Source organism: Dermacentor andersoni, chromosome 6 (assembly GCF_023375885.2).
Source record: "Dermacentor andersoni chromosome 6, qqDerAnde1_hic_scaffold, whole genome shotgun sequence".
Taxonomy (NCBI): Eukaryota; Metazoa; Arthropoda; class Arachnida; order Ixodida; family Ixodidae; genus Dermacentor; species Dermacentor andersoni.
Window position 1 is genome coordinate 26,308,213 of NC_092819.1, and position 24,256 is coordinate 26,332,468.

The following is a 24,256-nucleotide window of genomic DNA, read 5'->3' on the forward strand; positions in this document are numbered from 1 at the left end:
GTGCGCGCAAGTTCTAGCTCTCGAACAAGCATGTGTACCTCGCCTCCGTTATTCAAGCAGCGTAAAGCTGTCGGGGAGAGCGCGCGTCTGCAGTCAAGCGTGCTGGCGGGCCGGAAACAGTCCGTCAAGCCTCGGCCGACTGCTTTTTTGCGCGTCGAACTAATTGTTGCGAGCAGGAGCGCATTTCAGGAGCGACGCAACGTTAACAAGCCCGCTCTGCCATATTTTGGTGTCTCGACTTAGTGAAACCTTGCATTTGCAGCCACCTGCAGAGCGAAGCGGAATAAGCCCACTTGCAATCTGGGTTTATAAAGTAGCGGATCTTAAAACAACGCGGCCTTATCATTGGTTGAGACATGGCATTACACAGTGAGTATACACATTAGGAGCTCTGAAGTTGCGCGGGCTTTTAATTTTGAAATTACCGCTTTTTTTCTTTTGCTGTCGTTAGCGCTGCCATGTTTGGTATGGCCGACACTTCGATGTTGCAACCATGACGGTATGCTGAAATGTAACTACAACTTTGGTTTAGGACGTATTGTTTACCACTGCGCCTTGCATAAACTTATTTTGTGGTCTCTGAAAATAAAAATTTATCGCAATGATTGTTAGGATGCGTGGGCGTGGGAAGAGAGCAAGCATACGAGGCAAACAAATCCAAGAGCGATTTTGGTGATGAGTCTGTTGCAGTTTTGAATAAATACCTGAGTTCTTACATCACCGTATGAGTGAGTGTAATTGCGGATGCCTTGTCCTTTGCAAACAACAGAATAAAATATACAAAAACAGCGCATGTAAACGGCGCATACGTCAGCGTGGCCAGTAAGCCGAAGGCTGAGTCGACATCGAAGGTTTTGGCCAGCGCTGGGTGTGTGCGTGTATCACAACAAATGCGGACTAAATTTGTTAAAGTGGCCACCTGTTAAGTAAGTTGACCTCACGTTTAATGCACGCGCCGACACTTATCACGGGAACAGCGTAGTCGTGCAAATGAAAGGAACATAGTCGACTTCCTGTTTAAGCAGTGACAACTAGGGCTGGGTCGCTGTGGATTGGCACAATAGGCTGTGAAATGTCATCTCTGATGGTCTGCTAGGTTTCTCGATGTTTCATGTAAACGCTGAAAAAGCCTTCGCCTTTCCTTTGCAGGTTGGCCTTGTTAGGTGGGCCTAAATAGACCGATTCTGTTCTGTGAACAATACCCGCAAATTGAAAAGGCCGTTCGTGCTGTGTTGTGAGAGCCGCCGTATTTCGAGAGCCACCATGAGCTGGTTCAGGCTGAAGCGAAAGGAGAACAAAAGGAGTGTCGACTCTGGAGTCATCGAAGAAATTGGCCAGCCGTTTCAAGTATCTCACGTTGTTCACGTAGGCTACAACCCGGCAACGGGAGACGTCGAAGGACTGCCAGAACCATGGCTAAAGCTCTTGCAACATGCCAACATATCGTGAGTACTGCTGGTAACGCTTTCATGTTCAAAGCATGTCTTGCTAGTAAAGCAACTTATACCTTCCGCGTCCGTTGCCTAGCGTTGCTTGAAGTGCAACTGTTCGTGTTGTTCGTCCCTCAAATAGGAAGCGCAACAGCTAAAAGGCGTTTCCGTGCTGGCAAGATAATTGTACATGTAGGCGCTAAACCAGACTTTGATACGAAACCAATTTCGTGTGAGATGCCGAAGCGCTTGCTCCCGTTAGTACCATGCTGGACACCGGATTTAGCGTTACAGGTGTAAAAAGTTTCCAAGAAAGGTTGTAAAACCCCAGAGTACATCAAAGACGTGCGCATCATGCTTATGGATTGATCAGGCAAAGTGCTGCAGTACAAAGTATGTTATGGCTTCTATCTCAAACAGCGCCAAGGAGCAGAGCAAACACCCAACTGCTGTTCTACAAGCACTCAAGTATTATCAACATTCCATAAAAAACAAGAATGGTGTGGCCAAATTTCTGGCAACGAAGGAAACTGTGGAACAAGAATCAAAAGAAATTGCAGACACTCTTCCAGGTAAGAAAGACGAATGTTGGTGTGCTCTCCACACCATCAATGAAAAGCACTATTAGCTGCTGGTGTTTGTACAGTTGTGTATTGCTTATGCCGGTTTATTATTTGATTTTGTTCTAATACTGATGTTGGACAAGATTAATGAGGCTCATTCTGTGCCCACATGGACAGAAAAATAGTATCTGCCATTGATTGAATTATGAACTAGCATGAAAAGTGGAGAGACAGCAGCTTCAGTTCTACATACAGAAATGCAGTCATCGTTGGCTAATTAGATTCCAGCTTTATATGTTGACGTTGCCTTGAATTAGCCAATGATTTAATTACAAGGCATACTTAAGATGCAGCGGTGCCATTAAGATGGCATATGGTAAAATAAAAGGTTGTTTGATGTAGTTATTAAACGTTTAAGTAAGGCCCAAACCCCATGGGAGCGATGTTGTATGTGATGGTGAGAAGAGACGGCTTTCAGGCGATGGAACGGGCCATTGCGCGAACATATCGCTTGATTTTGAAAATCTAGAATTCATCGCTCGTCGCCTGGAAGTGCTATTAGCAACCAGCCAATAGCGTGAGGCTAGAACTGGATGTACATCAGTCAAGTATTACTGATTGTTGCAGGGAATGAGGAAATGACTAAATTTTGATACGTGCAAGAATAAGAACCAGCCGCAAGACCTTCAGAAATATTTTATGCTGCTGTTCACAGTAAAACACACTAACTTAAGTTAATAAAGCGCGTGTCACGCCAGTTTTGGCACGTATTTACTGCCCTCGCACTAGCGACACCAAGGAGACGTCACCAAAGTAGTCACTCGCTTGAGGTACGACTTGTAGGCGACAAACAAACACGACAGCCATCTACATCGCGTCGCTTGTCGCTGTTTTGTGCGAGATCGCTTGCATAGCATTTACACTTAATGGACGTTGACTGCATATTACTTCTTACTATTAGTGCTAGCCACAGGACTTAATGAAACAATATTAGGAGTTACACCATTACTAAGATGACTCTGGAATTTATATGATACGATATTGCAGAAATGAGTGACGATGAAGGCTTGGATGAACCACCCGAAGAAAAGGCCGTACCATCAAAAACTCTGCCCATAGATGGGGAGCAGAAACCTGCACTTGCTCCACTCGCCTCTCCAGTAATGCGAAATAAACGAGACGAAGCACCCCGAGTTTCTGAAGAAGAGGTCATGTTGCAGCTACGTAAGAATCCTCCTCTGCTTTCCAAACCAGAAGAAAGTTGTAACAGTCATTGAAGGAGTAATGACAAATATTTTGGAAGTTGTAGAAGCTCTACCACATGCTTCCTGCATGTAAAAGGAGGGCACATAGCTAATTTGAAGGCTGGGAAACATAAGAGATTATAATCTTATACTAAATGCTGGACCTGGCACCATCGTCAATGACACAAAGAAATATTTGCTGACATTGTCTAGCACTAGGGCTAGGTACAATGATGATGCTCATAACGACAATAATCAAGAGTGCTGTGTGCATTTCTTCTGGCTGCATTTGCGTGCAGAATCCTCAGTAATCGCAACAATGGAGCAAGCCAGTGTATTAAAATGCCATATATGCCAATGGTATAACCCTTTAACTGCTGCGCATGCAATTGTAAATTTCAACATAAAGCCTCAAAATCAGTATTGCTAGCAAAAATAGTAACATTTAAGGTATGTGGCACAAATTTTTTAGACGTGTAGGCAGTTATTGGTGACATCATTATGTGCAGCTATATAATTTCATTGTTAATTGTCTACAGTGATGATTTACATCAAGAAGATTTCTTTAATGGCTGAATGGCTTCCAAGTATAGCGAAAAGAAATAGTGAATTTGATTCTTATACACGGGTATTTTTCCCGATTAGGTGGGAGTTTTTTAGATGCAGTTGAACTAGCTGAAGATTGTAACATTATAATATGTGCTTTTGTTCGTTTTTAACGTTGCTATAAGCACAAGAAATGCCCTACAAGTAAGTTTACATTTGGAAAGCTTAAGTGAGCAGCTGAAGGCTGTATGAAATTATTTATCCAGCAGTTGAAACAGTTGGAATACATCTGATAATGCAGTGTGCCTACTTTTGTGATTTCAGAAAGCATAGTGAATCCAGAAAACCCGAGAGAACGGTATTCACTAATGAATAAAGTGGGCTCAGGGTGAGTGCAACTCATACCTTCTGTTTAGGCTGCTTATAATTGCGCAATGTTGGCAATCACTGCGAAGTAATGTAGGACAGAGAATGTCAACCTGATGGTTGCCGTGGCTGTTGCGATGAATAGATGCTATCCTTATGGTCAGTCAGCATGATTGAGAAACTGCATTGAGTGTTATATGCGTACCTGCCAAGCGTCCACAAGGTTTACAAATTTGGGCTCATTTTACGATGGTAGCGTCAAGTATTGCAAAGAATACTGTCTGCAAGCTATGCTCGTCGGCACCCACACTACCATTAGAAGTTTTTGTGATGATGAAAGGATGCTAGAGGTACAAGTTTCTGAAGCAGGTGAAATTTGCAAACACTAGTTTTGCTGCAAAATATCACTGTAATCTAAATATCATGTGTTGCTTGTCAATATTTGTTGTGCTAAGCTCCTTGTTGCCTCTGGCCTGCATATTAGGATTACCCATCTTTAATAAAGTGTGCATGTAAGTCTGAAAGCTCAGGGCAAGCTTTTAAAAAAATGCCTGCTACCCTCTGCCTCATCCCGCTCGCCTCGGTGTCAATTTTGCAGAGTCTTACGAATATTAAAGTTCACAGGTTGGCAAGTATTTAGGTGGCTAGCAGTACTCTTTAAAAAAGACATGGGTTCAGAGATAGATGTAGACTTGGAATGATCAACACTAGTCAAATGAGGTGTCTCCAAGGCTAACGTTTTGACAAGGGCACTTGGCACAGACAAAGACAAGTCTACCTGTTGAAACATTGGCTCCACTGACAGCTAACCACTTTTGAGTAATACCTCTGTTCTTTCCCCACCTGTAACCTGTCAGCCCAGACTGCTGCACATTGTTTTGTCAGCCTAGCCATTACCCAGAATTGTGTTCTGGTGCCAGCAGTAAATTCAGTTTCAGTAAGTTCAATAAATGGTTATATATTTTCTTTGCATGATGTAGGGAGTGGTAATTACTGTATGTGCTGGAAACTAGGTCGAACACTAATATAAAGTCTAAAGTATAAAGATTAAGATTATATAAAGTATAAAGATATAAAGTATAAAGATACAGTATAAAGATTTATTTCTTTGCGAGCATTGAACTCGCAAAGAAATAAATAATTCGGATATAGGTTGGCCCACATATCTCTTCAGAAAAATGAAAAACTTTGAGCATGACACAACCTTATTTACTCTAAGCTCGGTTACTAAATCTCGCTAGTTGATGCCGCAGGGTGCAGCTTTGTTGGAACTATAGGAGAAGCCATCCTCGTCGGATGCTTCGCAAGTGTCCTCGGCATCCCAAACGATGCTGTACTTGGTGCCATTGGGTGTGTTAGATATGCAGCATTTCTTAAAGTCAGTGTGGATAACATCCAGACTTCTATCCACGAAGGAGAATCTGCAGGCTGTTATTACATTACTCAGCTGTATTCTATTGCATTATACTAATTTAGGTGTTCCGTTTAGTATTAGATCGTCATGTACATTTAAAGCAATTTGGAGTTCCTGTAGAAAGATAGTTAACTGATATTGGCCATTTCATATACTTTCATTTCAGGGCATCAGGCACAGTATACACAGCAACAGACCGCCGAACACAGCGCAAAGTGGCTGTGAAGACAATGGAACTGGCCCAACAGCCCAAGAAAGAGCTGATCCTGACGGAGATTGAGGTAATGAGGCAGAACAGGCACCCTAACCTGGTCAACTTTCTGGATGCCTACCTCGTTGATGGAGACCTGTGGGTGATCATGGAGTACCTCGAAGGTGGCGCTCTGACAGACGTTGTGTCGGAGACAGTCATGCGTGAAGAGCAGATGGCTGCTGTCTGCCTTGAGGCAACACGGGCCATTGCATTCCTGCATTCTCAGGGCATCATCCACAGGTGAGACAGCTGGTTGTTACGCTGAGTAGGAATGACAGTGACGGCGGTGTATGGGCAGGATGTAGAAAGCAAGTGAAGGTTCAGCATGATTCTAGTGATTATAGATATGGTCCTGCTTCTCTTAGTGCAGCCGGCATTTCATAGTCAAGAACTGTCTTGAACACAGGTCCTTGGTTTTAAGGGCTGTCGGTAGGCTGCACCTTCACATTTCAGTTCACACCATTTGATTTGTGCGAAGAATTCGTTTGATGAAATGATTGTTTATTTGCTCCTTGTGTTCTGCTTTATTTTGTTTTTGTTTTTCTTGTGTGTGTAATGATAGCCCCTCCCTCCTCTAATGCATTGTATGCCCTGATGGCTCAATAAATTAAATAAATGAGTGACTGAGTAAAAAATAAATAACTTTTTAAATTTCTATTCATTGCTGGGTTACCACTGTCTTGCACTTCATCCCAGATTACATTAATGAGTAAGAAGTAACTTGTGTGGATGCATTACTACAAGAAAGAATAAAGCTGGCAGCTGAGTGAGTTGGTGCAAAGTGATTGCTGTGAATTACATGAAGGATGAGATTTAAAGGAGGCAAACAAATGAGTGCACACTTCAAGTCGAGTTTACTTGAAGAATGATAAGGTATTATTTGCAAAACTGCCAAGGTGACTTGTAACCACCAGTGTAAAAGATAAAACCTAGGAAAGAAACTTAGAACAACCTAGAAAACAAAACAAAACAAAACCAGAGCATGATTTATGCCATTCAGTAGCATGTGGGTCAGAGATATGCGTTGTTTGTCAGAAAGTTATTGAAGCGTGACTGATTCAGTGTTTACTTTTCCTCCTGGTATGAAAAGGTGACGTGATCCCATGCCTCATAAGTCCTCTATTTTTTTTTACAGTATAATGGCTACGTTTTCTGGCTTACAGCTACACTCCCTTCAGTGTGCATGCAAATTTAGCTGTGAGGTTGTGGAAATTTAAATCCTGCTCTCTCCATTTATATTTAAAACACATTCAGCCTCTTTCAACAGGCAAAGCCATTGCAAGACATCGTGCAGATCCATTTTGACACAGAAGAGAGAGAATGAACTTTGTTTGCTCCAAAAGTGAAACATTGTTTCAGTTTCAGCAGGACTGATTTGCTTAGGTCAATGGCCCTGCTTCAATTTAGGGTTTGTTTTTGGGCTCCTGGTTTGCTCCATTGGCAGACCCATTTTCCTGGCCATGCATTGGCCCTTGCTTGGATTGCTGAACCACGATGAATGAACTGCAAATATTTTCTTCGAAGTCACCCAAATAGATGTTAAAAGAACAGCTTGTCTGTTTACCCCTTCAGGGACATCAAATCTGATAATGTGCTGCTTGGCATGGATGGTGCGGTGAAGGTGACCGACTTCGGTTTTTGTGCCCAAATTCGTCCTGACGAGAAGCGGCACACCATGGTGGGCACACCTTACTGGATGGCACCGGAAGTGGTCACGCGAAAGCAGTATGGACCAAAGGTAAGCACTCGCCACCCACTGCATCGCTGCTCCACAGCTGAGCTGTGGCTGCGTAGTACTGTTGCAACGGAAGCTAGTTGTTGAAACATCATGGCTAGACTTTCTGCTGAAAGGCGTAACAAGGGACAGGTTAAGGAGCAACAGGACGAAGTGAAGTGCCAGCTCGCAACTGATTTAGTCTTATAATGGCTTGTGCCCTATGTACTGAGCTCAAAAAACATTCTTGAACTTGTTTTTTTAAACTCTGCACGTAAGGCACATGCCATTAAGGAATAAAATCAGTTGTGAGATCATGCTTCACTTTGTCTGTCTTCTCATTTCTCGTAACCTGTGCCTTGTTACACTTTTAAACAGTGTGTCTAGTCATGGCATGGCCACGTACTTGCAGTGGCGATTCTTTCTTTTTTCTTTTTTGTGGCCGCTGTAGCATGCCTTGTCTGTGTTTAAAACATGCATGTGTTTAGGCACGCTGTGCTTTTAAAACACTTCAGAACCTTGCCTCATCCCTCAAGCTGCAGCTCTCGTAAAATGTATATCTTTATTTCCGCATGAGCATATGAGGCGTGCGTTCTTTAGCTTTCGATTTGAAAACAGTTTATAAAATTGTCAAATGAAGTTCTGGCTAATTTTGAACACTTTTGCTCCTGTTTGACCCACACAAGCACTGTAAACAGTAAGGCCTCATTAAATTGACCCTTGGTAATAAAGGTAATTTGAACACGCTGCCTGGGCCCTTCAAACATATGCATTCTCTTATGGCGGGAAACTCTTCTTAATTCGGACATATTTTGCCATGTTCTTGTTAATTCACACACTTCAGACAGTCCACAGAGCTCAAAGGCATGCAAAGCCTCTAAGATTGGATGTCGCCATTATGCTACTTAATTTCGGAGCCCAAGGCACGAGTGCTGCTGGTGTCCAACCTAAATACAAGGCAGCATGTATGTCGCTATGGTCATCAGCCTGCAGGATACGTTTTTTTTTGGCAATTTGTTGTTACCCTCCGTCATGTCCCTGTGCACCGACTGTTTCTGTCAGTGCCTTATACATGTGCTTTTGCAGCTTTATTTTATCTTTGTGCAAGTAGAGAAGTATGCACATAAGATGAACATCAAAGCCTTAAGCACATCGGAAGGCTGGATCAGTCAAATCAAGAAAAGGGACTAGCTGATTGGCTTGTGCCAATCACATGGTGATGAATGGAGGTGATGAATGGAGGTGATGAATGGAGGTGATGGGAGTAGATGTGGTCGTGGTGTAAGGACATGCTCTTCAGCAAATGTTTGATTACATCATGCCCCGTCGCAAGTGGCAGCACGTGTTGGTGGCCTGTCGCTCAGCCGTTTATGCTGGAGACTCCAACAAAACCAACAAAGTGGCAGGCCGCTAGTACAGGCGCCGCTGCTTAGTGCCGTCGAACGTTTATTTAACATCTCCTTCCAATTGCAGTGGCATGTCATTGGAGCACTTTCCTTCGTACACCATGCATCCGATTAGCTATATTGCAAATGGCGCAGCCATGGCTGGTGAAGTAATTGTTTGCAAGTCTGTTTGCTGGCATTTTGTGTGTTTGTACCATGCTTTGTGTGAAGAGGAGCCTTCAGGACAAGTGTACTGTGTATTACATTGATGTTATGTGCATTAATGTAGCTTTGGATTAAGCGTGCATGTGTGCTTCCCATGTTGGTACAAGCCGAATCAGGCGATCACCATGAGTAGTACCTAGCACTTTTTCTTTTTGCTGTTGCATTAACCCTTCGGGGTCGATTTTTTTCGCCGTATGTGACCGCCCAGGGTTGATTTTTTTATGGCAGATTCCAGTTCTTCTGAGGGACCTATTTCGAAAAAGGTTTACTGTAATTTTTCTAGGGTGACCGTAAAGTGAGACAAAATTATTTTGCGTTGGTATATATGCACTGTTTATTAATGAATAACAATAAACAAAGGAAATAAACTTAAGAATTAAAAATTTCATGCATTGTTAACACACAAGGCTTCGAAAATGCTCACACGAGAATATTTCGCAAGTGTCAGATGTTCCTGCTCTTACACTAATATTTATGTCCATAGCATAATCGAACTGCATAGGTGAGCGCACTCAAGAAAACTGGTTTTGTGCCTGTGAAGAAAGCAAAACGGGTGACAAACTTCCCCTAATCTTCATCTTATCGCCAACCAGAGGCAATTAGATATCGTGAGTAAACAAAAAAATAGGAAAGAACAGGAAACGCATGCACGGCGGCATCCTTCCTATGTGCACCCCTGCGAGCACTAAACGAGTGAGAAACAGGCGGTCGCCTTTTGAGCGATTATTAATGAGATAGCCATCCGTTTTGCGAGCGCAAGAAACTGAAACTGCCCGCGGAACAAAACCTAAACCGTTGCCCACGCGCACCCATGTGCGATCGGTAGTATATAGCAGACGCGCCAGAGCAGACTAGCTCTAAAACAAACCGTGCAACGACAACCGAGAAAGGGAGGCACGAGAAAAAAATTCCCTGTAAATTCACATAGCGGCAGCACATGCCAGAAAAGAAAAAGTTAGGAAATTGGCGTGCGTTTTAAACGTACAGATGGTGCCGTAAGTATACGGCATCGACCATTTTGGACTTATTCGTGGCACTGTATATTTACGTCATTGACCCTCAAAGGGTTAAAGAAAATTAATATGATCATTCCTGCCCATTGCAAAATTCATTGGTCTGCAAATAGAATGTGGCTTATGCTGCGCTGTGTATATGCAGGTCAGGTGCAATGCAACTGGTGAGCACGAATGATGTCTTGCTCTACATTACGAATAATTGAGACTGGCAGTACAGTCATGCATGCCCATAGCTGTCAGCATGATCAACACAGTGGTGTTGGCTTGCACACTGTCGTAGCTATGGTGCGAGTGTTTGCGATGATAAAGCCGCATGGAGCCAAACGAGACAGGAGTGCTGTTGGTAGTTTTATGGATGCCCGTTACTGTATTTGCCCCTGCAATATAACGTCTGTGATTGTTGTGTGTGTAGCGTATTTCGTTCTTTTTTTACACTCGTTTAAGATACTCTTGCACTCACTGTGACAACATGGGAGGAGTGGCCTGGTGAGTGTCAGCGAATCGTTTGAGAGTTAGCTGGCGGTGACAAACATTTTATCACGAGTGACGAGAGATCCATTCTGAATGTGGCAATTTGTCGCAGACAGTTGCATGGCTCCTCACACTATAGAAAGTTTCATGGTGTGAACGCACCGTTAGTGTTCTGGAAGACATCAGTGTCATTTCCCCAGACAATGTGTAGTTTCCCCTGACAACTCTGAATAATAGTTATTGTCGTGGAAGTTCCTCACTGTGAAAAGTCGGCTGGAAGCCAGTATTTAAAAAAAGTTTCGATGTTTGAAGCATCTCAGTTCTTCCCATCCCCTCATTGACCGAACATGTGTTTAGTTTCGGACATTTCCTCTTGTCCCATGCAATCTGATTTAGCAATGTTTTACTGCACCTTGTAATTTACGTGCATGATGAAAATTACAAGGTCATTTGCTTACAAGCAAATCTGCTTTCAAGCTTATTTGCTTTGGAAAATGACTGTAAACATCCATTACAAACTGTCTTATCATGTGCTTTTCTGAAGAACAGCATGTCATTGAAGCAGCGGCCTGGGCAGGAAGTTAAGGTGGTGAAATGTGGCCTTCCTTTCCTCTGCTAATATGCTGTCTTTTCTTTCTGTAATAACTAGGTAGAGATGCCGTAATGGAGAGCTTCATAATAATTTTGCGTGTGTGGTTTTTCAACATGTAAAAGTAGACGAGTGTTCTTGCATTTTGCCCCCGCTATCACATTTACACAACTAGAGATGAGACTCTCAACCTGATGCTCGGCAACAGAAAACCATAGCCGCTGAGCTGCCAGAGCAGGTGTATAAAATTGGTTAGAAACTGTTGTCGTAATAGTTTCATCTTACAAAATTAATTCCGAGTTTGTGAGCATTCAAGGGAGTCCTGCAACGACACTCCTGATGTAGGGGCAGGCATATTCTAGTCATGATTTCTTGCTAGCTGTTGCTGTAGCAGTCCCCAAGGTTTTTGCAGATGGGGGAACAACGGGGCTACTAGGTGTTGACATGCAAACAGATAGACACACTGAGACAGTTTTTATTAGAAGAACCAGTATACATGCAGATGCTGTCCACCAATATTGTTGTTAACTAGGAATTTTCATATTGTTATGATTCTTGATCTGTACCATGTTATGTTTTTCTTGTTTCCCTGTTGGCCTCCTTTCTGCCTGCTTTGCCTTTCACCTGTAAATAATATTCGGTGTAAGTGCGCGCCTCCTCCGTTGTCCTCGTGAAACTACAAGCCCCTGTTATGAGAGCTGTGGAATCGGTCGAACGTATTCTACTAGACTCTAAGGCGTACAGTGAAGAAAGGGCCATATACAAGACAAACATAGCAACAATCTCTCAGAACCCTTTGAGATTTCAGTGCATATTGACACGTGTACTTATCCTTTTCTTGGGGACTGCGTTTCACCCGCTAACAACTTGAAGTTATCACTCGGCGCAAGATGCGCCTGCATGGTTGGAACTTACTGGAATCTTATCGATGGTTCTATCCGTTGTCTGTTGTCACTGAACACTGTGTAATCTGATCACATCTGACGCGAATTGTATAGTACTTTCTGGAAGACACGGTAACCAGCGATTACTCTGGAACCTTCAATGACTCGTGTATAAAAGCGGACGCCCTTGACCTGCTGATAAGATTTCGCTGATCACCGACTGTGTTCTTCGCTATCATTGTGCTTTGAATATAACATGCTTTTGTGGGCACAAGTTCGCCCAATAAAAGTTAGTGTCGTCATTCACAGTTTCGCTACTGTGTTCTTGACGGTCACTACCACATGACAATATTAGGTCCCTGACGGCCTTATGCCATAAAGCCACACATATCCTCAAGTCCTTATCACTCTCCATCGCTGAAAATGCCAAGCACTCAACTTTTTGCTTGATTACCTTGCACCAATAGACTTCCTCTGGTAACTCTAGCTGTTATTTAGACCCTAATGTACATTGAATAAAAAAAAAAAAAAAGACTGCAGTGAAATCAAGACTACTAATATATTACACAATTAGGACTCAAAAATGAAATCAAGCTATCAAGTTGTGTTATATTATTTTATTTTTTCACTTCTATCCTCCCCCTTTTGTGTCTTTCTCTACCCTCTCCCCCACCATTGTGGAGTAGCACGTAGGTGAATACTTCTGTGCTGGCAAACCTTCCACCTCTTAAGAAACAGTTCTCTCTGTTTGCACTTCACTCTCAACGTTTTTGTATGTGCTGCATGCTGCAGGTTGACGTCTGGTCACTGGGCATTATGCTGATAGAAATGATGGATGGTGAGCCTCCCTACCTGAACGAGACTCCCCTGCGAGCCCTCTACCTCATTGCAACCCACGGTAAGCCACACATACGGGACCGTGAGCGGCGATCCCCACAGCTCCTAGACTTCCTGGATCGGTGCCTTGAGGTAAATTTTGAATGATCTCTGCTACTAAACTTTCTCAATGCTGTAGTGCTTGGTGAAATCCTAAGCCCATTTTACCACATTTTCAGCACACATAAAAAAATGCAGGCAGATCTACTTGTCACTCATATATAGTGTGCGTGAAGCATGTAAAACGGTTGTCTGTCCTATCAACATATGTAGTTTTCGCTCTTACATGAAGATGCAAATGGCAATGACTATAGGTGTTCAGAAGTTTCAGTTGGGCTATGTGTCTGAGTTAAAGTGGGACCATTATGGAGACAGTGGACAGGCTGACCTGCCCCGTCCAGCTATCCATGGCCTCTGCACTGTGGTAGCATACAGAGTTACTTGCATGTTATTTTCTCTTCTGCTCAACATATGGAGACTGGTGATGAGACCATCAGCAGCAGCTTTGCCTCCAAAAGTTACGGAGACGTAGCTCACGATTGGTGCACACTGCAGTAGAACCTTGTTATAATGAAGTTCCACATGACACGATAATACCTTCATTTTATCCAATATCCACTAAAAGCATGTATTCGTTGCATGCTATGTCAGACATTTTAGGTATACTTCATTATATCCAATGATTCGCTATATCAGTTTTCATTATATCGAAATTTGGCTGTAGTGTATCTAGACTGCTCAGGTGCATCAGCCTGGCACTACCAGGACTACTGGTTGACATAGTGCTATTACCAGTAGTCATCTATGAAAGTAATTAGTGTTAGCATAGCTGGTCGATTTGAACAAACTGGGGCCTAGCAAGTCCCTCCTGCAACCCTCATGGGCTACCTGTGTAAGAAGAAACAAAGGCATTATTATTGTGATAGCAATTATATGGACATTCTAGGTGCGTTTCTGCCGTCGGTGTTGCTGCGAGGTTCTGTTTAACGTCCAAGGGCAATAGCACCGTTGCCTTGCAGCGTGCCATATGCTGTACGTGCGAGTGAAAGCACACGAGCTGAGCCGATGAGCGTGGCTCAATCTGGAACACTCGAGGGAGGGAGGCGGAAAGCAAATATGCCCTCTCCTGTCGCACGCGAGGCATGGGGGTGAGGCGAGGGAGGGGGGGTCATTCTTCGGCGGCTGCTGCTTATGCCGTGGCAATGCAGGCGCCATATCTTGAAAGTGATCTGCGACATGCGACGTGGCCAAAATGTGCACCTGCGCAGGCCTCTTCAAAGCGATCTTCAAAGCGATCTTCAATGTTTGTAGTGTGTGCATAGTGCCGGTAGCTTCATATGCACTGTGCTTTCGACGCTTCGCTCGTGTTGAAGTGAGAGATGCACAAAGGTCAATGCGCTTGCTGCTGCTACTGCGATTCCTCACTCCAGAATTTTGACGAGTTTCCACGGTCATGGAGCGATATGTGTTCATGTTCACCTATGTGCACGTCATCGTGCTTGTTAAAGGGATACTAAAGGCAAATATTAGAGAGTTTTAGAATAGGGGCCCCAAAGAAATAGCGTCGAAGCCATGGCACATGCGCGAGACGCAAACTACGTTTGGGTTTTGTGTTGGGAACGCTATTTCGCCGATTTAGCGGGAGCCCAAATAGCAGTCCCAAAAGCTTAGCGTCAGCAAACATGGCGGCACCCATCGAAGCGACAGCTCTAACCTAGCATCAAACTTGGTTCGATTCGTGGTAACGCGTGAAGTTCGCAAGCTAGGAGAAGTGACTGCGGTTATCACTTTGTCTCAACTAGCGTGTGTTATGAAGATTGATTCATTAGACACCGCTGATTTTGAATTCGATTGTGGATTTTATGGCTCATAGGACTAACATGACCAAGCTTGGCTGGTGAAGACACGCAAAGTTGTTTTGCTCAAAACTAAGCACAACTAATTGTTTACTGCTTACAGAATAACCTCTAAATTGTAATTAAACGTGAATACACACAAGTAAAAATGACTATTCCTATCATAAAATGGTATATTTTATTTAATCATTTCTAATAGCTTTTTTTTGACACCGTAGTGGCGCTGTCAGCGCAAGACGCTATCCACAAACACAAAGCCCTGTTCTGAATCTCTTCACTCCTGCGTGCCCCAAAGCTAACACCCGCAAAACTCTTTGGGGCCCCAAACTATTGGAGCCCCTATTCTAAACCTCTCTATTAAGTCAAGCTAAAGTGATAAATTAGTGCTTGAGAATCTCTAAGGCATTAATATTATAGCGAACAGAGTCTTAACAATAGAGAAATTGAGTTAAATACAAGACATGATTAGAGACTCCCCCGGCACATTCATGTACATGCCTGATCACAAAAGCACTCCTCAGTTAAATTCTGTCACTAATACTCAAACATGTTGCAAAAAAACATCCTCGTAGTGTATTATAAGACAAAATAAAATGCTACGTTTCCAGTTCTATTTCATTTTTAGAAGAAAGAACTCATTGAAAGTACCCTTGACAGCGATGCGGGCGGCCTAAAGGTTTCATTTTCGCTTGACTCCGTGCTGCCCATGCTTTTGCATTTCAGTAGTTTCGTTATGGCATAGTGCCGTGCTGGTTTTGCTGGCTCGTGAAACTCGTAAACCGCAAGTAGCAGAGAATTCAACTTCCATGTGCTGTTGCGAGATGCCCGAACGGTCTATGCCACTTGACCAAAAATCAGCTGCAGCGGTGAATCAACTGCTCTGTCTTTCAAGAGGCTTCGTCTGTCTTTGCTCGATACCGCCATTTGTCAGGTGCCATTTTACTCACCGACGGCAGCAAAGGGTGGTGATGGGGTATGCAACGTCACTAGTGCCCCGGTTAGGTGGCGGGAGATCTGAATTTTGAAAAAGGTATTCGGACACTTCAGATGCAATTTTCTCGTAAACTAAGTATTTTCTTGGCATGAAACAGGCATTGCGAGGTTTCTGGAATGGTATTTAAACAATCTGTTGTGCTTGTTGACTCTTCTTTGATGGTTCTTATGTTAGATGTGTACACTTTATTGATTGAGTGAAGAAATTTCTTATCCAGCATTTACTGCACAATGAACACATCACATAATAGGTGCATCCCTGTCTTCACTCATTAAAATTAGGATGTTTTCCCTCCTCATAATAATCTCGCCCCCATCTTTGGTCCTGTGCAGTCACATGAATGAACGGCCATGCTGTAGTTTCCCAGCCTGCGCTATTTCTGAACATTTCTAAATTCTGCCATATTGCTGAATTTGTCATATTGTCAGCTCTGATTGCCCTGGAGTGCTGCTATGGTATCTCTGATTGGTTCAAAACGCCACAACGGCAGACTGACAATATGGTCTGATTGTACAATTTCCAGGATAGCACCCCTGGTTAGAGCCTTCTCTCCACGGAAAAATGAACACTCTTTGCTGCAATGCCAGTGCTACAGCCAACTAAAACGAAGCCTAGACAATTGCACAGCTAGAAGCAAGTGAACCTGTGAGCCATATGTTATCTCTACTTACGTTTTGTTTGAAGGCGACCATACTATAAATGCCTTCAAGGGAGTGCGAGATGGAGGTGCCCCGTGTCTAGTCGCCTTTCTGGTGAGAGAAGCGATCCGTTTTCCACCATTACCTTACCCTTCACGTTCTAAACGCTGTCAAAGGCGGCAGGGATGCCTTATACATAGCTGGGTTCACGGCTGACTGGGCACATGAAATTCCCTAACTACGAGGCCAGAACTGTTTAAAAATAGTTCTATATTGAGTTACCCATCACGATCAGCTAAAGGCATGTATCGTGGACAAATCAAGGACATCTTTAGGCACGCAGGGTCCTCAGGGGTCTACTTGTTGGCGATAAGGTAGCCTCGCCGCCTGTGGGATTATCTGACTGAGCTATGTCGAATGCTCGGTCGCCATAGTCGGAAGTTTGAATCCTGGTATAAAAGGTTTCCTTTTTTTTTTAACAATGGTGAGCTTAAAGTTCACCTCCTCCAGTGCACAACATCTGCAGGCTTTGAGTGACACCTGTCACCATTAAAAGATGCCGAGAGTGCGTGGGGCTATACTAATCTAGGTATAACCAAATGAGGAAGGCCAACTAAGCTTCAACAAGACACTCCCTCACCAGAACAGGAATTGGCCTCTATGGTGCAGTAGTCGGCCACCCCCTCCCACATGGCTCACTCAATTACCCAATGGCCCTCAGTCCCCAGCAGCTATTGAGCACCTGACTAAGGCGGTGGTCAGACCTGTAACGCAGCAGAGGGTGCTAAGAATCTCTGGATCCGGACAGGCCGCCAATGGAAACTGACCCTTGCAATGTTTAACACCTGAACCCTTTCGAGTGAGGCTAGCTTAGCCGGACTCTTTGAGGAATTATCAGACATTGTTTGGGATATAATCGGCCTTAGTGAGATTAGAAGAACTGATGAGGCTATACATTGCTGAATTACAGACGTCCTCTGCTATAGAGGTCTCCTAGGTAAGAAGCAATGCTGGGTAGGATTCCTAATCCATAAGGACTTAGCGGGCAACATTGACGAATTCTACAGCATTAATAAGAGGGTAGCTGTAGTCGTAATCAAACTTAATAAGAGGCATAGATTAAAGGTAGTACAAACCTACGCTCCAACGTCCTGTCACGATGATGAGGAAGTAGATCAGTTTTATGATGTTGAATTAGCGATGAGAAAAGTGCAAACGCGGCATACAGTAGTTATGGGGGACTTCAATGCAAAAGTGGGGAAAAATCAAGTGGGTGAACAGGCAATCGGCAACTACGGTGTCGATTCTAGAAACGCTAGAGGAGAGATGCTGGTAGAATTCACAAAAAGGAATAAGCTGAGAATAATGAACACCTTTTTCAAGAAGCGTAGCAACAGAAAGGAAACCTGGAAAAGCCTTAATGGTGAAACAAAAAATGAAATTGACTTCATACTTTCTGCTGATCCCAGCATAGTGCAGGATGTAGAAGTGATAGGTAGGATGAAGTGCAGTGATCATAGGTTAGTGAGGTCCAGGATTCGCCTTAATTTGAACAGAGAAAGAGTAAAATTGCTCAAGAAAAAACATGTCAACTTAGAGGCAGTAAGGGTAAAAGTAGACAAATTTAGGCTGGTACTTGCAAACAAATATGCAGCCTTAGAACAGAGAGATGATGATGATGACATGGAGGTAATGATTGAAACCATAACGAGGCTGGCTTCAGAGGCAGCAATTGAAGTGGGAGGCAAGGCACCAAGGCAACCAGTAGGCAAGCTCTCCCAAGTAACAAAGGACCTAATAAAGAAATGACAAAGAATGAGATAGAATTCGCAGAACTGTCAAAACTGATCAACAAGGTGAAAATAAGCGATATTCAAAACTATAACTGAGAAAGACTGAAGAAGCTGTAAAAAATGGATGCAGCCTGAAATCAGTGAGAAAGAAACTTGGCATAGGACAAACCAAGATGTATGCACTAAAAGATAAGCAGGGTAATATCATCAGCAATCTCGAAGATATAGGTAGTAAAAGCAGCGGAAGAATTCTATACTGACCTGTACAGTACCCAGAGGAGTCTGGATACCTCAATTGGAAACAGTAATGAACAGGTTACAGAAACTCCTATAACTAACGATGAGGTCAGAATGGCCTTGCAAGACATGAAAAGAGGAAGAGTGGCAGGAGAAGATGAAATAACAGTCGATTTAATCTAAGAGGGAGGAGACATAATGCTTGGAAAACTGGCGGCTCTTCATATGAAGTGTCTATCGACTGCAAGGGTCCCAGAAAACTGGAAGAATCCAAACATTGTACTAATCCACAAAAAGGGAGACGTTAAAGAATTGAAAAATTATAGGCCCATTAGCTTACTTCCAGTATTATCTAAAATATTTACCAAAATAATCTCCAATAGAATAAGGGCAACACTGGACTTTAGTCAACCAAGGGAACAGGCTGGCTTCAGGAAGGGATACTCTACAGTGGATCACATCCATGTCATTAATCAGGTAATTGAGAAATCGGCAGAGTATAATAAGCCTCTCTATATGGCTTTAACAGGTTACGAAAAGGCATTTGATTCAGTAGAGATACCAGCAGTCATAGAGGCATTACGTAATCAAGGAGTGCAGAACGCTTACGTAAATACCTTGGAAAATATCTATAGAGGTTCTACAGCTACCTTAATTCAACACAAGAAAAGCAGGAAACTACCTCTAAAGAAAGGAGTCAGACAAGGAGACACGATCTCTCCAGTGCTATTCACTGCGTGCTTGGAAGAAATATTCAAGCTATTAAACTGGGAAGGTTTAGGAGTAAGGATCGACGGCGACTACCTCAGCAACCTTCGGTTTGCCGATGACATTGTTCTATTCAGCAACACTGCAGACGAGTTACAACAAATGATTGAGGACCTTAACATAGAGAGTGTAAGAGTGGGGCTGGAGATTAATATGCAAAAGACAAAGATAATGATGAATAGCTGGGCAAGGGAACAAGAGTTCAAGATCACCAGTCAGCCTCTGGAGTCTGTGAAGGAGTATGTTTACCTAGGTCAATTAATCACAGGGAACCCTGATCTTGAGAAGAAAATTAATAGAATAATAAAAATCACATATGGCAGACATTGTCAACTCCTGACAGGAAGCTTACCATTGTCATTGAAAAGGAAGGTGTATAATCAGTTCATTTTATCAATGCTGACATATGGGGCAGAGACTAGGAGACTGACAAAGAAGTTGGAGAACAAGTTAAGGACCTCGCAAAGAGCGATGGAACAAAGATTGCTAGGCACAACGTTAAGAGACAGAAAGAGAGCGGTTTGGATCAGAGAGCAAACAGGTATAGACAATATTCTTATTGACATCAAGAGAAAAAAAAATGGAGCTGGGCAGGTCATGTAATGCGCAGGTTAGATAACCGTTGGACCATTAGGGTTACAGAATGGGCATCAAGAAAAGGGAAACGCAATCGAGGATGACAGAAGACTAGGTGGAAAAATGAAATTAGGAAATTCGTGGGTGCTAGTTGGAATCGGCTTGCGCATGATAGGGGTAATTGGAGATCGCAGGGAGAGGCCTTCGTCCTGCAGTGGACATAAAAAAAGGCTGCTGCTGCTGCTGATGATTTAAATAGTCCATGTTGACTTAGTATTTTCCTTTAGTGTCCCTTTAATTTAGTTATAAGCGAGTGTTTACAAGTTTATATGGCTGATAAGGCTACAGTAAAACCTTGTTAAACTAAGTTGGCCAGAGCTCGGGAAAAGTATGTCCTAAATGTTAGTACTGCTTAACTGAAATAGCATAAGATTGCCCACTTACCATTCAGAAACGGAACTCAGAGAGAGTGCAATCAAAGGACAAAAACATGCAGTATTTATTCACTTTGCGCGACAAAAGTCTGTTACTTTCGTTTGATGCCAAGGCGACCTAGCAGCGATGACAGCGACCTGAAACTTACTGAAGCTGTGAGTCAGCTTTTCAGCCAGCCCCTTGGAAAATACTTGCACGGCAGATTCCTTGTTGGCGTTGCGTATGCTCCATGCATGGACGCGGTAGCGCTGTAGAAATCGCGGGGCACCTTTTTCATCGTGATGATTGCATTCATGAAGCTGATGTAATGCACAGCTTCTGCCACTTTCGGGCCTGAATCGCCCGTTCAGTCACTTTCCGTGCCGTCCTCATCACTGTCGTTAGGCGATACTTCAGCAACAGCAGAGGCGACGATGGCGAAAAGTCAAACCTCGTAGCCGACATCATTTTGCGGACGCAGCAGCGTTGCCGAGCAACTTGTGGCATGATGAATGGTTTGGGCATGATGAATGGTTGGGTAGGTTAAGGGTTCGTTTCATAGAACACTATCATAGCAAGGATAGTCTGACAAAATGAAACAAGCTGCATGATTTTGTACACTTTCAAAAGGGAGAATTAGTGAAGAATGAGACAGATCCCAAATGGCTGAGGCGTACTCCAATTTTTTAACCAACCACTGTTTTGTAAAGAGTTAATTTTAGGGAGGAAGAGGCATAGCTAAAGTTACGGTGTAAGTTTTCTAGCATGCGGCTATCGTATGATTAGTTGCAGTCAGCATGCGCATGCCAAGAGTACTTATGTAAAGGTCGAGATACTTGTAGGAAGTAAAGGAGCACTGTTAAAGTATGTATGCACGGCAGTGCTAGAATGAAGTATGTGCGTAGCCTTACATTTACTTCAGTTAAGTTACGTGTGCCAATTGGAACTCCGGTCAGTTACTATGTAGTTAAGGTTGCCTTGGAGCTATTGGATACTGAAAGGACAACTAATTTTACGGTCGAGAACAGAGTCGTCTGCAAACAGCATTATTAAGAAAGAACACAGTTGAGAAGATTGTTAGTGTAGATTAAAAGATGTAAATTTATATATTTCTTTTGAGTATGTGAAACATGCTCTTTCTACTACTACCTATATTAGAGATTTAAGCAAAAAGTTTAAGGTCCTCTCAGCTCAGATCTGTTTAATTTTACAATTTGCACACCGCTACTTAGCAAGAATGTTAGTGTGTGTATGCACTATGTTTGTACCTGCAGAGGAAGATAAAAAGCCGCCCCAGCTTCGCTGCCGAGCTGATTTAGCGGAGTGTGATGGTGTGTCAATTTCACTGGATACATTGTAGTTAAGCCACCAAGCAGACTGATTTACTGGTGTTTAAGAAAACAGTGGTGTGCACAAGGATGGTTTGTGTGGTCAAAACACTCCCTATAATGTGCCCATTGTGCACCTCGTGCCTGGTCATTGGCATGCCATGCACTTCCTTGAACCAGCAGTGCACACAGTCAAGTTGTGTGCAATTTATCATAGAAACGTGGATAGGTAACCTGACTGTTCATAACAGCATCAATACTATGCTGCTTTTTCTGTGGGGAGAACTCCGGTTGCGGATGGTTTTAAACGTGATGGTATTTCTCATACCATGCTAAACTATTCAACTGCTGAGAATACTATTGGTCATGCTGATTCTTGTGTGTTAACGATACTTGTATTTTTCTTCTTGAAGGTGGATGTTGAGAAGCGTGCCAATGCACAGGAGTTGCTGGAGCACCCGTTCTTGCAGAAGGCAGCCTCACTCTCAACCATTGTGCCTTTAATACGAGCCGCCAAGAAAGTGCTCAACAAGGCTTGATTCTAAACAGGGCACTTTTGCCATTGGACCTATGGTCAATGCATTGGAACACCAACACCTCCAGACTGGTTAACATGACAACCACAATCCCATGGATGTCATGGTCCCAGGCCATTTTATAATTGCGAAGCACCAATATGTTTTAGTTATGTATCGTAAGAGTGTGATGTGTTTAGTGTGTATTCATCCGTGATTCCAACATCCAGTGAGACATGCAAGATTTCCAAGAGAGGTCTGTGCTTCTCATCTCAAACGTGCGGGACTTCCTTCTCTTCACGTGCCTTTTTTGATCCTCATTCAGCTAAGATTTTACGGTTGTAACTGCAGTGTTAACCACTGCCAAGCCAAACATTTGCTCATTGAGAGAGGCTTGATAACTTTGATGTCAACATTTCATGCTTTTTTTTTATCGTTGATTTGTTTCATTTATTTGTGAATGTTGATTAAAGTTGTACTACTTAATGCAAGCGGAGCTATTGTTTTGAGTTTGACAGTGCTGAGGAGTGTGTGGCAGTTGATGCATTCTTGAAGTGCTTGCCAATGCTGGTGATGTCCTCTGTGCAAAGATTAATGTTAAAGCCCATCTTTTTCCAGGGCTTTATGGTGTGTTGAAGGTCTGCTGCCTCAGTGAGAAAGCTTTGAAACTTCTGTGTCTCTCTTCTGTTGTTGTTAATCAAGGATGAGCAGAATTACTTATTTGGTAGTGCTTGATGTCCGCACAAGGCATGTTTTTTTATCTTTAAGAGAAATTCCAAGCTCGGGAATGTCTGCTGCCACTGAGTGCATTCCTTTCAGCTGTAGTAGCATCTTCTACAATGCGTGTTCAGATTTTCCATGTGCCTAATGACCAAAAATGTGTAACTCTTTCTCTAGCCATCACCCTTCCTAAGTAGCAGTGCTTGAGAGTAGGGCAAATCTGTGCTATAACCTCGCTGTGTAAGTTTTGTCTTAACACTTCATCACGGTGCCTCCAATTCTGCCAAGCTTTACAAGGTTACTGTGATCGTTCAAGAGCTGAGTATCAGCTGTGCGCTGTTAATAATATTCAATGTGTATTCATTTCAGAGCATGCAACAGTTGGCAATCATTTCTCAGGCTCGCATACATCAGCCAGACACATTGAAGCCTTTCTTGCACGCTATTTGCTCATTCTGCCAATTATGCTGCGTCTATGTGAGAACGCTGTCACTCCTGAAGGATAGTAGCAATAATGCTTGTTGTACTGAACTCTTGTATGTTTACATCTGTTTGTGCACATTTGGATTAGAATGAAATACCAGTTGTGTGCAGTGGGCATGCAACCTGGTGCACAGTGCACTGTGTCTGCCCATATGAGGGAGCACTCTTTCAGCTTTGTCAGCTTACCTTGTCTTGCCATATGTAAGGTCAAGCTGGTGTCTGGCACTTTATTTTGCCACTTTTAATGCGGTCAGCTCATTGAAGACTTACTGCAAGCATTCAGTATAATGTTTTAGCTTATGTTTGATCATTTGAAAAGGAATTTGTCGTGGTGAACTCATCTACCTTGACGGTGACATATCGCACAGTGGAGCAGTTTTTTTTTATGTATGTATTTTTCAATTCCTGTCTGTTGATCAACTGTTGTTTCTTGGAGGCCATCTTTGAAAGAAAAAAAGGTCACACTCTAGTCAAACTCGCTGGCGTGCAGTGAGCACTTGCGTAATATTCTTTGCCATTTCTATGCAATTATAAGTATTTTGATGAGAGAAATATTTTTTTGTAACATCTGATTGTGTATTTTTGATACCTTGTAAAAAAATAAAATTTTTCTTTTATCCTAGTCTCAGCATGACTTCCTTGTTAGCCTCTTCTGAACATTTATCACTGAGTGGGGAGGCCAAGAAAAAGGTATGCATATTGAAATTTAACAAGTTAGTGCGTAAGTAAGAGTAGTGGGCTTTAGTACCCTGATGGGCTTGAGCTTCCTTGCCAATAGAATGCTGGTGCCATTAGGAGGAGGCAGTACGCCTTTGTTTACATTCTAGAATCTCTGCCTGCATACTGCTGCACATGTCTGTAACATAGGAAGGTGTTCTCTACCTTGTAGTTTTAAAGAACCTCTTTGCCTGCCCTCCCAGGTTTGGCATGGCTGCTGTCTGCTGCTGGTTTGGTTGGC

General features: G+C 43.0%; 1 protein-coding gene across 2 annotated transcripts; it reads left to right on the forward strand.

Annotated features, from left to right (window-relative positions):
• Positions 1–798: 798 nt before the first annotated feature.
• Positions 799–23,915, forward strand: Pak3 (p21 (RAC1) activated kinase 3). Of its 2 annotated transcripts, XM_050170096.3 has the most exons (9): positions 799–926; positions 1,150–1,445; positions 1,851–2,002; positions 3,041–3,217; positions 4,108–4,171; positions 5,730–6,056; positions 7,389–7,554; positions 12,893–13,069; positions 21,994–23,915. In XM_050170096.3, the coding sequence occupies exons 2-9, from the start codon at positions 1,264–1,266 to the stop codon at positions 22,117–22,119; spliced, it is 1,371 nt and encodes a 456-aa protein (XP_050026053.1). In that variant the 5' UTR covers positions 799–926; positions 1,150–1,263; the 3' UTR covers positions 22,120–23,915. The 2 variants fall into 2 exon arrangements, with proteins under 2 accessions (XP_050026053.1, XP_054921954.1); XM_055065979.2 differs by having other exon boundaries at positions 799–1,445.
• Positions 23,916–24,256: the final 341 nt, after the last annotated feature.

Bases quoted from the DNA above. Each gene is read 5' to 3' on its own strand.
- Pak3 (XM_055065979.2), top strand. From the start codon at position 1,264: ATGAGCTGGTTCAGGCTGAAGCGAAAGGAGAACAAAAGGAGTGTCGAC. The intron at 3,218-4,107 runs GTAAGAATCCTC...TTGTGATTTCAG, and splicing joins AGAGGTCATGTTGCAGCTAC to AAAGCATAGTGAATCCAGAA. The intron at 6,057-7,388 runs GTGAGACAGCTG...TTACCCCTTCAG, and splicing joins TCTCAGGGCATCATCCACAG to GGACATCAAATCTGATAATG.